General features: G+C 36.9%; 1 protein-coding gene across 10 annotated transcripts in view; it reads right to left on the bottom strand.

Moving 5' to 3' along the window:
• Positions 1-14,950, bottom strand: part of Sp1 (transcription factor Sp8) — a 251,211-nt gene that overhangs the window by 96,309 nt on the left and 139,952 nt on the right. For 3 of the 10 annotated variants that reach the window (XM_074125737.1, XM_074125738.1, XM_074125736.1), the window contains exon 2: positions 2,112-2,148. The exons of the other annotated variants lie outside the window; for them this stretch is intronic. In XM_074125737.1, coding sequence (XP_073981838.1) covers positions 2,112-2,120 — 9 coding nt within the window. In that variant the 5' untranslated portion in view covers positions 2,121-2,148. The remainder of the gene's footprint in view (positions 1-2,111; positions 2,149-14,950) is intronic. 10 annotated transcript variants of the gene reach the window in all.

The following is a 14,950-nucleotide window of genomic DNA, read 5'->3' as shown; positions in this document are numbered from 1 at the left end:
CTTCCGCTTCCTTATTTTATGTGTGAGATAACGGATAAGATAATTATGAATTATATTAGAGAATAATCTTTAGCGCACAGCCTCCTAGATGGTAGTTAGCGTTAGTTTCGTCAGAGAACGCACACGCCCACCAGATGGCTTTGCTGTACAGATTAGTACGTTACTTCCCTTAACTAGACGATCATTAAATGTGCATTAGAGACAACTGTATCCTTGCCTAGGCATTTTCGTATTAATTTTTTTTTTATTTATTAATTTTTTTTTTTATTACAGTCTTTAATACAGTTTTGTTAGCAATGCTCTTTACCTCTCTCGCACTAATTGATTCGCTACAACCAATGAACTTGGTCTTCTTTTTTTTCTTCTACTTGGTATTTTTACTAATAAAACATCTGCAGTACGCCACTTATATATTTAAGCTCACACTTCACACATAAATAAATATAATTCGGACATCGTTTATATAATCCACGCTTAAGCGAACGAACTAAAGACCACGCCTACTTCCTGTTTTAAGAACAAAAAAAACACGAAACTCTTCCCTATCTTTGTTCGGGTTATTGTTCCATTCATAAAAAAGCAAAATGTAAAGATGAAATGCCCCCTCTCCTTTGAACCTTGATTACATACAATGCTTTCTAGATAGATTAGGCACGTTTAATGCTTTTTATTGTTCATTTATACGGATATTATACTTTTTTTCAACTTTCTCCACCGGAAGTGATGCGATCATGCTAAATTTTTTTTTTAAATTGAGTTCCCACCGAAAATATCTGAATTTAGAAGTGTCCTCTAAGACAGAAAAAGAAAAAGATATTCTGTTTATTCATGTTTAAGATTATCTTATCCGTTATCTCACACATAAAATAAGGAAGCGGAAGTATTGCGATTGGAGTCAAATTTTTGATATCGAGAATATCAGGATTATGGGAATATAGTGGAATTGCATGCAGAACAGGTTAACGGAACTCCTTTGAAAGATGTAATTGAAGAAAATCTTGCATTACACCAAAAAAAATATTCTTTAAACCAGTTACGTGTATACACGTCAAACCAAACCTCTGTTACGGTGCGTTCGACGTGTATACTCGTTGTGAAAAATATAAAATTGCCATTAACTATAAAAACTCGAAATTTTAATAAAATACAGTAAGGAATATTATTTGGTGGGATGTTTCCTTTATCTTACCAATAGAGCTGCGGTGGAAGTCAGCCAAATGATAAGTGGTTGGTACATGTTTGGGTCTCCGTATTAGAGATTGGGGAATTACCTCACATAAATAGAAGCTCTCAACCTTTGTGCAATGCCGTTTTTTACCTCAGATAGAGATTCAGAGCATGATTTCATGATTGCACAGAGAATTCAAAGCTCTCTTTTCTTTAAATCTAGTGTTTACAAAAATTCTATTTGCTTGCAAAAAGTGTTGGATATTACATTTTCTTTTATGGAAGGTGATGGGGTGCAAGATTTTTGAATGAGCACAGAATGCTTTGGTAATCTGTAAGCCCCCAGAAAGAGATTGCAGGAAAAAGTGCACTGCAGTGACTATTATGACGTTGTAAACTTTTGGTTGTTTTGCCCCCTGCGTTCGACACGAGTATACATTGTCGTTGTCTGATTTTAATTTCGCACACTGTCCACGCTTAAAATCCTGGTTAAAATCCTTCTTGGAAGTAAAATGGTTGAATAGTTGAATGAAAAAAAGAAGTGCCAATTTTAGGGACTGAATCTGGAGAACCAAGTAGTGATCGCCGAAGAGAAGGAGGAATCCTGGCCATGAAGACATTGAAGGTGAAATCAAAAGAGGAACTTATTTTGTTGGAAGAAAAATAATGCATCCTGTAGATGTAATGGAAAACCTTAAGAGACTTAAAAAAAAAAGAATTGGAAACGCTATTAATGGTATTTAAAAATGCTTCATCCGGCGGCGATCTTTTTTAAACAGGAAGTACGTTGCGGTTATTGTACCAGTATTATTGACGAGTATTGACGGCGGCACACAATAACAATTAATTTTCAAGCAATTCTCAAATATTAACAATTAAAACAAAAATTAAAAATTAACAAAACGCGAAAAAAATTAACGATAAAAAGAAATGATAATACTCACAATTAGCATGCAGCAGCAAAGTAAACAATTCACTTACCTGGAACATAAAAAACAGAGAGAGAAATAACACTTAGTTTATTCAAATTACTTTATTCAATATTAAATAGTAGGCTGTGATTTAGTTTAATTAAAGTTTGTCTGTAATTATATTATTAGGGTTTATTTTTTTAATAGAAAGTAAACAGAAAATAATAATAATTACAATAAGCTTAACTCATTGATAAGTGATAATTATGGGAACAAGACTTTTCATATTGCAGTGAATGAACTATGCGTGTTGAAAAATAGAATTTGAAAGTACCTAATTTAATTTCTTATAAAGCGATCCCTTATGAGATGTGACGTCAATAAACAGCTGTAGGTTAATTTCAAATTAACAAAATAATTAATAATTTCATTAAACAGCTGATTGAATTTAATTGTTTGGCAATACGTAATTATTGTAATTAACAAATAAATAAAGTTTGGGGAGAGGGGGGGCACCTTTGAACAGTTTTAAATTTCGCGCCAAATATTTAAAAAAATTTATGATTGGTAATTTTTCTCCATATGTTGTTGGTATACCTGTTGTATAATTGGACAGAGTTTCCCTCCGTTTTCCAATTGTTTGGTAAAGTCCAGAATTGAGGAATGGTTATATTTTGTAAGGTGGAAGTAAAAATTTTTGTGGCAGATTTTGGAAGTGTATTGGTGAAGATTGTGGTGGACAAGGTGTAAATATTGTTAGCCCCATATTAACATTTGGAATTCGTATTTTTAAATCTAGTATTTACAAAAATTCTATTTGCTTGCAAAAAGTGTTGGATATTACATTTTCTTTTATGGAAGGTGATGGGGGCACACATTTCAACATCACCAGTAAAAATGTGCCGCCCTAGTGCTGCACGAGACCGAGACGAGGCGAGACTTTATGCAGTCTCGATCTCGGTCTCGTCGAGATATCTCGGTCTCGGTCTCGGTTTTTTGAATTTTTGTTTAAGTATTAAAAGCGGTTTGCTATTAATAATCGTTTCAAAAAATGTTATTATTTTCTAATAATTATTTTAATTTATATATTGGTAATGAAAATGTGTGTAAAAGAAGACAACTACTTACGCTTCAATGCATCATATATTACTATTACTGTTATATATCTTTATATAATTTCAAAAAGATGTTAAAAACGCGCCAAATGAAAGACCCAAATAACATATCTGCCTCCTATAACAAGTCGATTCGTGAAATAAAAAATACACCTCCCAACAAATTTCCCGCTCCATTAGTTATGGCTGGTGGTGAAGATAAAGAATCTGATGATTCACCTTTTGACGACGACGACGACTGCATCAATATTTTTGCACCATTTGCTCAAAAATCAGCAAATATCACCGAAGCATGGAAGACAGAAATCATTAATTACACCAAATTAGACCAAGCACCAGTAGACGTTGACATTTTAGAATGGTGGAAAACACTTGAGAATTCCTTCAAAAATTTGTCTAGAATGGCGAAAGATATTTTTAGTATCTGTGCAACTTCAGTGCCATCGGAAAGATTATTTTCGCAAGCTGCGATGATAATGACCAATAGAAGATCTTCTCTAACTTCTGACTCAGTAAAAGCTCTTTTATGTATCAATGCTTGGGCAAAGTGTATCTTAAAAACGAAAATTTGTGGCAATATTTTTTAGGTGCATAGATAGTCTTTTTTTTCAAATTCACTAATTCCAAAATTCTAAAATATAATTCAAATGATATCAAAGTTCAAAGTATTAGATTATTAATAGTGAAATTTATGAAATTGAATGAATGAATGATATGAATAGTGAAATTTATGTAAAAATGATGTAATTCGAAGGGGGCCGCCACGGTAACCGAGCGGTGCGAGACCTGCGAAGCTAATGTGTATTGTGGTACTGGGTTTGATTCCCGGCCTTAGGCCTTGGATTTTATTTAATGTTTAATACGAGAAATTTATAGTAAAATATGTTTGCTAGTCGCCTCCGTCCGCGACACCTAATTGGTAGTTGGACGTAAAGCCCCGCCTGAAAAAATAGGCGATTACTTTACTTTGCTTACTTTACTTATGTAATTCGAAGTCAAATAGATGTAGTAATATTGAGCATATATAATAAAATCGTATCTTTTAATAATTAATTCAATACCCGTAATGATTATTTATTAATAAAGAACACAATTTTATAATTTTGTAGCTAAAAATTAATATTTGAAAAACCGAGACGAGACCGAGATTTCTCGACGAGATATATATCATGTCTAGATCTCGGTCTCGGTTGCTCAAGTCTCGTCTCGGTCTCGGTCTCGGTCTCGGTTCCGAGACCGAAACCGAGATTTGTCTCGTTTCTCGTGCAGCACTAGTGCCGCCCTACCGACCTGCAAGTTTGTGACTTTCTTTTTGGGTTTAATCGCAGAGAAGGGGAAAGTGGTCCGAACCTACTACATTAAGAAGCGCAAAAAACCGAATATTTTGTTTCCAAAAACCCATCACTTCCGGGTATAACATCCAGGTTCAGAAAACACATGCATCGCATGGGGGCCTGGCAGGTGATAGCCTTTGTAGGTTCTGTCAGGAGAAGGAGGAGGAGGAGGTGGAAACGTCACTGCACGTGTTATGTCAGTGTGAGGGGCTTGTCTGGGCTAAGGATGTTTACTTCTCGGAGGAGGAAAATCCAAGGCCTGGTGAGCTTTACCCAGGAGTGGCTCTCCAGAATTAAGAGTCTGTATAATAGTTCCTTTGGAGGGCGAGCTCTAGAGTGGGGGGAGCCACAATAGATCCAAAGGGGTCGCAGTGGACCGCCCTATTAGAATCTTATCACTTCGGGTATAACATCCCCGAACTTTTTGGTTTTTCTTGATTCTTGAACTAGGTATCACAGTGGTTTAAAAGAGAAAGTAATGTAGTAGTCGAGAGAAATAACTGATAGAAGGTAGATACAGAGTAAAGTACTCGTAATATCATTTCTTTCTATTTTATATTGTGTTCAAAGCTACGCCACCAGTGGGGCAGATATTAACATTTGACACAACATTTTAAATTTAAAATATAAATATAGATATCTATGTAAAGTACCAACTGTTTATTGGATATAGATCAGTATTTTTTTTGGGGGGGGGGGCTTTTTTTGGCATTGACTTCCATCATACAGCCAGCATCGTCTAGGTGCTTATCACTAGAATATCACTCACTCTCCATTCTTACTTATAAATACATTCGCTTCACTCATTCATCACTCTACTATATACAACTATTTACATACAAACTTACAACTAATGGATGGATCAGTACTCTATATTCCTGCCATCCTTATAGGTTAACCGATATTAAATTCACCGTAATCCTTCTCTAATCATTTTCTTCCATTCATTCTAATCGGCTATAACTTTTAAATACATTCATATTTCATTGCTAGCTCTGCTATAGATTTAAGCACATAGATGTTCCTGGAGAATATTATGTCTTCGTAGCGAAATGATATAGATCTGTTCAGAATACTTAAAAGTTGTAGAAAACAAAATAAAAAGGTTCAATAATTACGATTCTGGGCACCCTGTAAACAGAAAATGTAAATTCTGTTCAAATGTGCCCCCTCTCCCTTATACACTAATAATTAAAATTAAAAGGTAGGAAATTGAATTTATTATTATTAGATAATTAATTAGAATAATTAAGAATCTCCTAAAGAAAATACGTTGTTGAATAACATTTCTATAGTTCCGTGTCATCTCCTTGCACGTCCACACAAAAGAAATAGAATGGAAATGTTGAAAAGATCGGATTGAATGAAGAAAGTACCCAGCATCCGTTTGAACACAATGAGAATGGAGAAGAAGAAAAGAAAAGAAAAGGGTTTGGTGGCTAAGAATGCAGAAGAAGGGGACAATCTGCTTGAGAAGATGATGTCGGAGTAACATGATCTACACCAAGTGAAACATGTTTAAAACGCTGCTGCTATCTTTTTTTGCTTGTTCTAAAAACTATTGTAGATGTATCAATAGTGTTTCCGGTGGGCTGTACTATGCAAAGGAAATTGGGCGATAGAAATTGAGGGAAACTGCCGGAAGGACCGCGGCTGTAATCCGAGTAGCCATGCTGTGGTGGATTCTTTTTCAATTCAGTATAGTTCTGAAATAGGAAACTTATAAAAACATTCTTTGTGTAAACCACTCGCACGACTTTTTAAATTTAGAATAGAGTAGATTAAATTAGTGCAGCCTCAAGGCCTACGCCACCGCGACCCCTTTGGATCTACTGTGGCTCCCCGACTTTAGAGCTCGCCTCCAAAGGAACTATTATACAGACTCTTAATTCTGGAGAGCAACTCCTGGGTAAGGCTCCTCACGCCTTGGTTTTTCCTACCCCGAGAAGTAACCATCCTTAGCCCAGACAAGCCCCTTACACTGACAAAAACACGTGCAGTGCTGTTTCCTCCTCCTTCTCCTGACACAGATCCTACAAAGGCTATCATCCACCAGGTGCCCATGCGATGCATGTGTTTTCTGGGGCCTGCAGTAGACTAGTTAATAGGCCTACAATCATCCTTATAGCCCCGACGCGGCCTTGACGGATTAATTCTGCAGTCAGCCTCGGCGAATAGCCTTTAATGAACTCCTTCGCCTGTATCTACCTAGTGGTGGCTTAGCCACCACTCCTGAGACCTATTCTGCACCCATAAGTTAATGGCCGCAGACTTAACACACTTTGGAACCCCAAAACAGGTCTTCGGGCCTACGAAGTGTACCGCAGAGCCAATAAATCTGCCACTTCGTTGCCCTTATATCCTGAATGACCAGGTACCCAAACCAGAAAGACCTTATTCTGGTCACTAATTTCCTTCAGGGCACCCAGACAGTCCCTGAACCAGCCTTGAGTTGACCTGGTAGGAACTAATAGCTCGTAGAGCAGCCTGACTATCCGAGAAAATTACGACCTTAGAATTAAAAATTGTAAGCCGCAGAAACATGGGTGTTGAACAGAAGACAGCGCGAGAGACTCCTAGCAAAAGAAATGGATTTTTGGAGGAGATCTGCAGGATGTTCGAGGCGCGACAAAGTGAGGAATGTGGATATCAGGGAAAGGATGGCAGTGGTGAGAAACGTCCTGGAGATTAGAGAGGCTAAGGCACCCACTTGGTATGGGACATGTAAGGAGGATGGGTCCAAAGAGGAGATTGCCTAAGGTGTTGATGGTCAGCGAGGTGGATGGCCGGAAAAAGAGAGGAAGACCCAAAAGTGTGGTGGAGGGACCAGGTGAAGGAGATGATGGCCGGGATATGGTCTGACAGAGGAACAGGCAGAGGACCGTGTCACTTGGAAGAAAGCATTTACTCGCGATGGCTGAAGGGAATCACGAGTTGTGGGGAACCCTAGGAAAAAAATAATAATAATAATTCCTCGCCCGCTAATCTCGGCAGCACAGAACCCTAATTGCAGCTAGCTCAGCCTGAAAGACCATAGCCTAGTTTGTCTAGGCTAACCGAAAACCCACATTTCGGCTTCACCCCGTACACTCCCGCTCCCATATCCTACTCCGTCTTGGAGCCATCCGTGTTGAACCACACATTTTAAATTTAATGTGATTCAATTTTCCGGAAACTTAGAATTTCCCCCTCCCCGGGAGACCCCTCCAGAGCACGTTGCCCATGATGCGCAGCAGGAAGTATTAACGAACATAACTGATAAAACGTGAGGTGACAAATAATTACTCCAAATTTTTTTTTTCTTTTAATTTAAAATTCCTTTTTCTTTTTTGGGTGTGGGGGGGGACGCCTAATTCTCCATTATCCAATCTATTTATAAAAAAATATTCTATAATTGCTGCAGAGTTGTTAGTTTCTCTTAAGTAAATTACGCCCTAAAATATCCTACTAGAAAGTTCGGTTGGAGTACCAAACAAACACCTTGGGAGTAATTAGGTGACCGGAGAGATAACCGCACGCCCCCCCCCGTTCAAGTAAGAAAGAGGGGGATGAACCCCCCGTCACCACACAACACCCCCTGGACAAGAAAATTAGACCAGTCAGTTAGTTGCGTGTGACAAATTACTGATAATATGTTTAACGTTTTATTAAGCACAGCCTATATACCCGCGTAATTACCCGCATCCTCACTGAATCGCCCCCCTCCACCAAGATCCCCTCCTCTATCACACTATCTCACTCGCCCATTCTTATCTGCACAATCTCTATCTCTCTCTCCTTTTAATTCCACTTAATAAGCCGACGTTTCCGAAAAATAAGCTTAAAGGAAGAAACATTATCGATATCCCACCCACCCCCCCACATGTAACGAATGTCAGTCTGTCAGTTAACTTCCGCAGAACCGGACAAAATTAAATTTTCCGGAAGATCAAAACTGATAAATCGGCTATAAGCGAAAAATTTGCCCAGCGGAAGTTCTTTTTAATTTTTTCTTAAGAACGGAAATAACGATTTTCTTTAAACTTAAAAGTAGGTTCATTTTGCACTTTTAAACATTTTTTTTTTTCAGGCGGGGCTTTACTTTTAACTACCACAAATTAGGTGCCGTGAACGGAGGCGACTAGCAAACATAGTTTACTACAAAATTGATCATATTAACCATTAAATAAAATGCAAGGCCTAAAGACCGGGGAATCGAACCCAGTACCACAATGCATTAAAAGGCACTTTGAAACATTTTCCCAGGTTCTAAGGCTGACAGATAAGATTAAGGGTTCCCCCTCAAAAAGTGTAATTTAAATGCAATTTCAGGTCTTAGTACATATACGAGTACATAAACTAATTCGTATTCAATATTTAAAGCCAACATTATAAATTAAGTGGCAAATTGGCTCAGCGGAAGTGACGCTTTATAAAATAATTTTGTTTAGCGCAACTACCAATTTTCAATTTCTAGAAAGTTTATTGATGAAAACGGAAGTGCATCATTGAAATCAGAAAAAAGAAAAAAACAACGCCATGACTCTTTCTCATCAAATAAAGAGGTTGAGCAGATTTAATAGAAAAAGCTATATTAACGAATTAAGCTTTACGATTCTAATCGATACAATTATAATCGACTCAAAATTACTATTAGATTTAAGAGATCTTTAATCTAGTTATAGGGGGAAAAAATAAATAAATATAGGTGCTAGGTTCGATCCTGGGTCAACCTAAAACTTTATGAAAGCTCATTTTAAAAGCATCTCTTAATTTATTAATAAACTTAAGAAAGTTTAACTTAGTCGATTATTGTACTACAAGAATTTACTCGATTTTTTTTTGGTACAAAATACTATTATATGGTGACTAAATAATTAATGTAAATTATGCAAAAAGAAAGACGAAAAAATTGCGGACATTACATAGTCTAAAATTACCAACGACACGCGTTAAAATTGAATAAAATATTCATTTTAATCGATCTTCCTAGTTTACGGTAAATTGATTTTGAATATTTTATTAACTGGAAGGTTTCTTTTTAGTGTTTAGACAGGAGGGGTGGGGGGAAAGGAAATGCCCAGATAAAAGGGTGCCCACAATAATGCAAGGAAGCACAAAATGGCTGGGTAAACATTTTAGGCGATATTATACCTACTATTGGGTTGTGGTGTATTTCTGCTTCGTGTTAAATGCACGATTTAAACTGTTCTTAGTGTTGGTAAAATAATTAAATATGACTTAAATGTTTGGAAAAGGGAAGACATTTGGAAAATAGAAGTAAAAGGAAGTCGTGTGAGTGGTCGTACCAATTTCTTTCCTTCTCCTCTTCGGCGCTACCGTCCTGAAAGGACCAGGGCCTCCTCAATCAAGGCTCTCTCCACTGAGCTCTATCAAGAGCCTTCAAATCTCCATCTTCGGACACCCATTTTCCTCAAAACCCGCTTCGACGTCATCAAACCATCCCATTCTTGGCCTACCTCCTATTCTGACGCCTCCGAGGCCTTCCATATAAAAGGCGTTTAGGGATTTTGTTTCCACCAACCTCTCCACAAGTCCTAACCAATTCAATCTTCCTTTTTCTTCAATGCATGCAACGATGTCTGTTTCTCCATAAAGAGTTAGCAGTTCTAAGTTGGTGCGGATTCTCCATCTTACTCCTCGCTCGTTCAAAGGACCATTTCCTCAATACTTTTCTTTCCCCATACTCTCAAGGCTGTCTGGCTCTCTCTTGGGTCCTGAACCCAGCATTCGCTCCCATAAACCACTACCAGTCTTATCAGGGGTCTTATATATGCGAAGCTTCGCTTTTCTAGCAAGAGTTTTGAACCATAATATTTTCTTTGATGCGAACAGGAACCTAGGTCCACAAATGTTTCATGTCCTCTCTGTGACCAGAGTTCCTAAATATTTCAAAAACGACGACGAACATTTTTGGGTCTTCTTACTTCTACCAATTTTTTTTACATCAATTTAAAAAAAAAAATAATTCAACAAAATAATTTTTTAAAAAAAGAATAAGCTATAGAATGTTCCCATTTTAGTATGAATGAATCAGATAACCAAACCATGGTACTTATCTAACTAACTATTAACTATTGTTAATATCGATTTAAAATGCAATAAAACTTATACGATTTTAATAAGTAAATTAATACGTATTATATAATGGAAATAAAATAAATGATATGAAATTATATATTATATGTAATAAAAAAAAAAAATCGACTAAAATTTTAATGTCTAAACCATTAGAGAGATTGGACTTGTAATCTAATAGTGAAATGATGGGGCATTACAGAATAGTCTGATGGGTATTGTGTATGTATAATTGCCTAGTTCTTTTTTTAGTATAAACTAGACCTGGAGTGATTGGACAGCGAGCATTTAATATCCTCATCCTTATTAAATATTATACCCGCTTCCTTCCTCTACCAGCTTCTAGGAAATTGCGAATATTCCATTTTGTAGTTCATTAAAGACATCATTAAAGTTATATGGTTTTAAAGTACTTATGTGTCATTGCTCTTGTAGAGTGGGTGCGCGTGTGTATGAGAAAGAAAGAAATACGAGAGAGAGAGGGAAACAGTTGAAGAGGTTACAAAGATAAATTAAAGAAAAAAGACTTAAGATTGATGGCGTCATAAAAACAAAAAAACAAAACATTTTAGGAGTGAGCCTAAGTCTTTCACATCCTCCAAGTTCTCCAAGTTGCTGACCCCCCCCAATCTTATGGTTGAGAATGCCCAAAAAAAGAATTAGCCCAGAAAAACTGGTAATATAAATACCAAGTTCAGAGAATCCAGAATACTGTCACCGGACGGTCCAGTGGAGAAATGTGGAAGAAGCTACTAAGAAGAAGAGTAAAATAGCTACGATTCTTTCTTCCTTCCTCGTAGAAGCTACTTACAGCTCACATGACCTGATGATAGACAATGTCTGTCTGTAACGAGAGAACACTGTCCGGTGGCCAGCAGTGCATAGAAAAAGATCCGGGCGCAAAATAACCTCTGATGTTCACGCGTGTTAAATCAATTAAAAAAATAAATAATAAATAATTATTGACGATTATTCTTAATTTAAAATAACCTATAAAATGGCAGATATTGTGTTTATGCACGAACCGCAAAGCAATGGTGTATTGCGGTACTGGTATCTATTCCTAAAATTTATTCTTTTAAAATCATTTCAATGTTTAGAGATTTTCTTTTGGAAAATGGTACCTTTAAATGGGCCAAGTAAAATATTGAAGAAAACTAGTTTTAGTACTACATAATTATACGTTCAAAGAAAATTCTATTCCGTTCGTGCGAGTGTCCACACTGATTCTTTTTTTAACTAATAAATAGGTAGTAATATAATTAAAATAATAAACTAGTTAAATGGCGCCATATAATGGGTTCATAATTTTACAAAATATAATAATAATAAAAGTAATAATAATGATAGTGGAGGAGATTACGGTAACCAAGGTGATGAGATGCAGCACTGTGATTGCCAGGTATTAAGAGGCCATTTATGTTTTCAAGTACCACAAAAGCCTAGAGAAGAATTCTCTCGCCTGTATTTGAAGAGACCGACAGTTTTTAATAGCAGTAGCCACTTGATCTCATAGACAGGTAATCACTTCACTTCTTACAACACCACAGATATTTACTAGCCCAGTCATCAAGGTACTCTTTGTTTTATTTTCTAATTATAACAATCTTGAAGACTATCTATCAAGTCTAATCGGAAGAACGAGGAATTGATGCTTCTCTCGTCAGAGAACATTATGGACCTTGCCAGATTTTCTACTGTGAATTTATTCTTTCACCGGAAATGACCGTTTAAGAGATTTCGGAAGTCCGAAAAAGTGAATAAAAATAATTAAAAATAAATACAAATTAATATCTTGCAAAAAATAAAAGAATATCAGCACTATTATGATTATGACAAAATATGCAGATTAATCAGTATTCTGATTATATTAAACAACAAAGAAGTATACGTATTATAATTGTTGAATTATTCATAATATTCTTCTATAATATTAAATGAAAATTATAATAATTGTAATTAATATATGTGTTTTTAATTGTAATTAATAAGATCGTTTTACATAAGTGAAGTCTGACTGACAGGTTTTATTTTTAAAAAAATAAATATTAACATTTGAATTCCAAAATGTGGCTAATGGTTAATTTAAAATTAATTCTAACTTTAACTAACTAAATTTTTGTTTCATTTAATTTACTAAAATCCATTTTGAATACAGACGACTTCCGTTTATTTGGATCTTACTGCAGTTTTTTTTTTTAAAAATAAAAATGTTGAATTTTAGTAAGATTTGTATGTCTCTCAAGAAACTCTTCTTTGTATTAAACACGTACACCCCCACCTCAACACAGGGAAATTCTGGAAAAACCAAAGAACTTCTCCCTGAATCCCTTTTTATAATAAAAATTTTCCGGAAAAAAGAAAAAGAACGTTTTAAGGAGATGTTGTTGCTAAACCTTACGAGTACTTGGTCAAAAATTAAAAGAAAACGCTTGGGCTAGATTGTAGATTGTATTAGAAGGGCGGTTCCACCAAAAAAAAAAAGGGGGGAAGGAACGCAGGCAATCCAAAATGCCCATTATTCCCCGCCGATCCCTCATCAGAGATACCGAGGCTTCAAAACAACAAATCCGGCTAAAGGTTGCCAGATGCCAATACAATAAACTAATAAAGTAGCAACAGAACACTAGGAAGCATGGCGACTCAATCGCCCAGTGCACTGGAATAAACCTAGAGAGTTCTGGTAAAGATTACCAGATGCTACAATCTACTGGAGCGAAACATTTAACCTCCCGAAGACGAGAAATCTAGTTTTAGAATAAACGGGGCACACCTCCTACAAAGTGCCGCATAGTTTCATTGGACTCACCACAGCCAGCGCAAGGTTGGCGACTGGATAAGGCCACAAAGATGGGTAAGCTAGAATTCGTATGTCCACTCAACCAATCTGAATCAAACTGGCGGATCCTGGGACCTGCTAAAGCCAACTATAGCCGTTTTCGACGATTTCGATTTTAGATTTGATACATTCAAATCATTCATTCATTATATTTGAAGAATCTCCTTAGCCTGAAGGCAGTTTCCCTTGTTGTTTTGTAGCCTTTACCTTATCCTCTTTACAATAAACCCTTATCAATAAAATATAGTTACACAATACCCTAGTCAGACCCCTGTTGACTAATGTAGTTCCATGTTGGATTACAACAAACGCGAGACTAACTTAAAGCATTCGCAAATGGTGGCCATTGATGCTACCAAAAAGATACAAAACTTGAATGCAATTATAAGGCTTGCAATATAAGACGGTCGTTTGAAAAGTCCGTGCAAAGTCAGAGAGATAGCACTACTGGCGCGTATCGAGGTTATGTTTAGTTAGTAGCATCTCTTGGAAGAACACACACCAAGTTTCAGCCAGATCGGTCTATTTCTTTGTGTTTGGCATTCGTTTGAATCGAGGATTTTCAAAAAATGGACGAAAAAGAATTTCGTGTGTTGATTAAACACTACTTTACGAAAGGCAAAACGCCTCAGGAGACTAAAGAGAAGCTTGATAAACATTATGGTGACTCTGCACCTTCGATTAGAACAGTTTATAAGTGGTTTCAAAATTTTCGGAGTGGCCATATGGGCACAAGTGACGCTGAACGTTCTGGACGCCCTGTTGAGGTTACTACTCCAGAAATCAGTGATAAAATCCATGATATGGTGATGGATGACAGAAGAGTGAAGGTGCGTGAGATTGCTAGTGCTGTGGGCATCTCGAATGAACGGGTACATAATATTTTGCACCAACATTTGGACATGACAAAGCTATCCGCAAGATGGGTGCCGCGATTGCTCACGCTTGACCAAAAACGAAATCGTGTGAAGTGTGTGCAAGGACGGTTTGCAGCAGTTCCAGAAAAATCCGCAGGACTTTAAGCGTCGTTTCGTCACTGTGGATGAAACATGGATACATCACTACACTCCTGAGACCAAAGAACAATATAAACAATGGGTTACCAAGGGGGAATCTGCGCCAAAAAAAAGGCGAAGACCGTTCCTTCGGCCGGAAAGATTATGGCGACTGTCTTTTGGGATTCACAAGGAATAATCCTCATCGACTATCTGGAAAAGGGTAAAACTATTACAGGTGCATATTATTCATCGTTATTGGACCGTTTGTAAACCGAGCTGCAAGAAAAACGCCCACGATTGGCCCACAAAAAAGTCCTTTTCCATCACGACAACGCACCAGCTCCACACCTCAGCAGTTGTGGTCGCAAAATTAATGGAAATAGGGTTCCAACTCGTTTCACATCCCCCCTATACTCCAGACTTGGCTCCCTCGGACTACTATTTGTTCCCCAATATGAAGAAATGGCTGGCGGGAAAAAGATTTTATTCAAACGAGGAGGTGATTGCA

This window comes from Rhodnius prolixus, unplaced genomic scaffold (assembly GCF_049639745.1).
Source record: "Rhodnius prolixus isolate KJV_2025 unplaced genomic scaffold, Rpr scaffold_3, whole genome shotgun sequence".
Lineage (NCBI taxonomy): Eukaryota > Metazoa > Arthropoda > Insecta > Hemiptera > Reduviidae > Rhodnius > Rhodnius prolixus.
The sequence above is the reverse complement of the archived record's forward strand: the minus strand, read 5'-3'. Positions and strand labels throughout refer to the sequence as shown.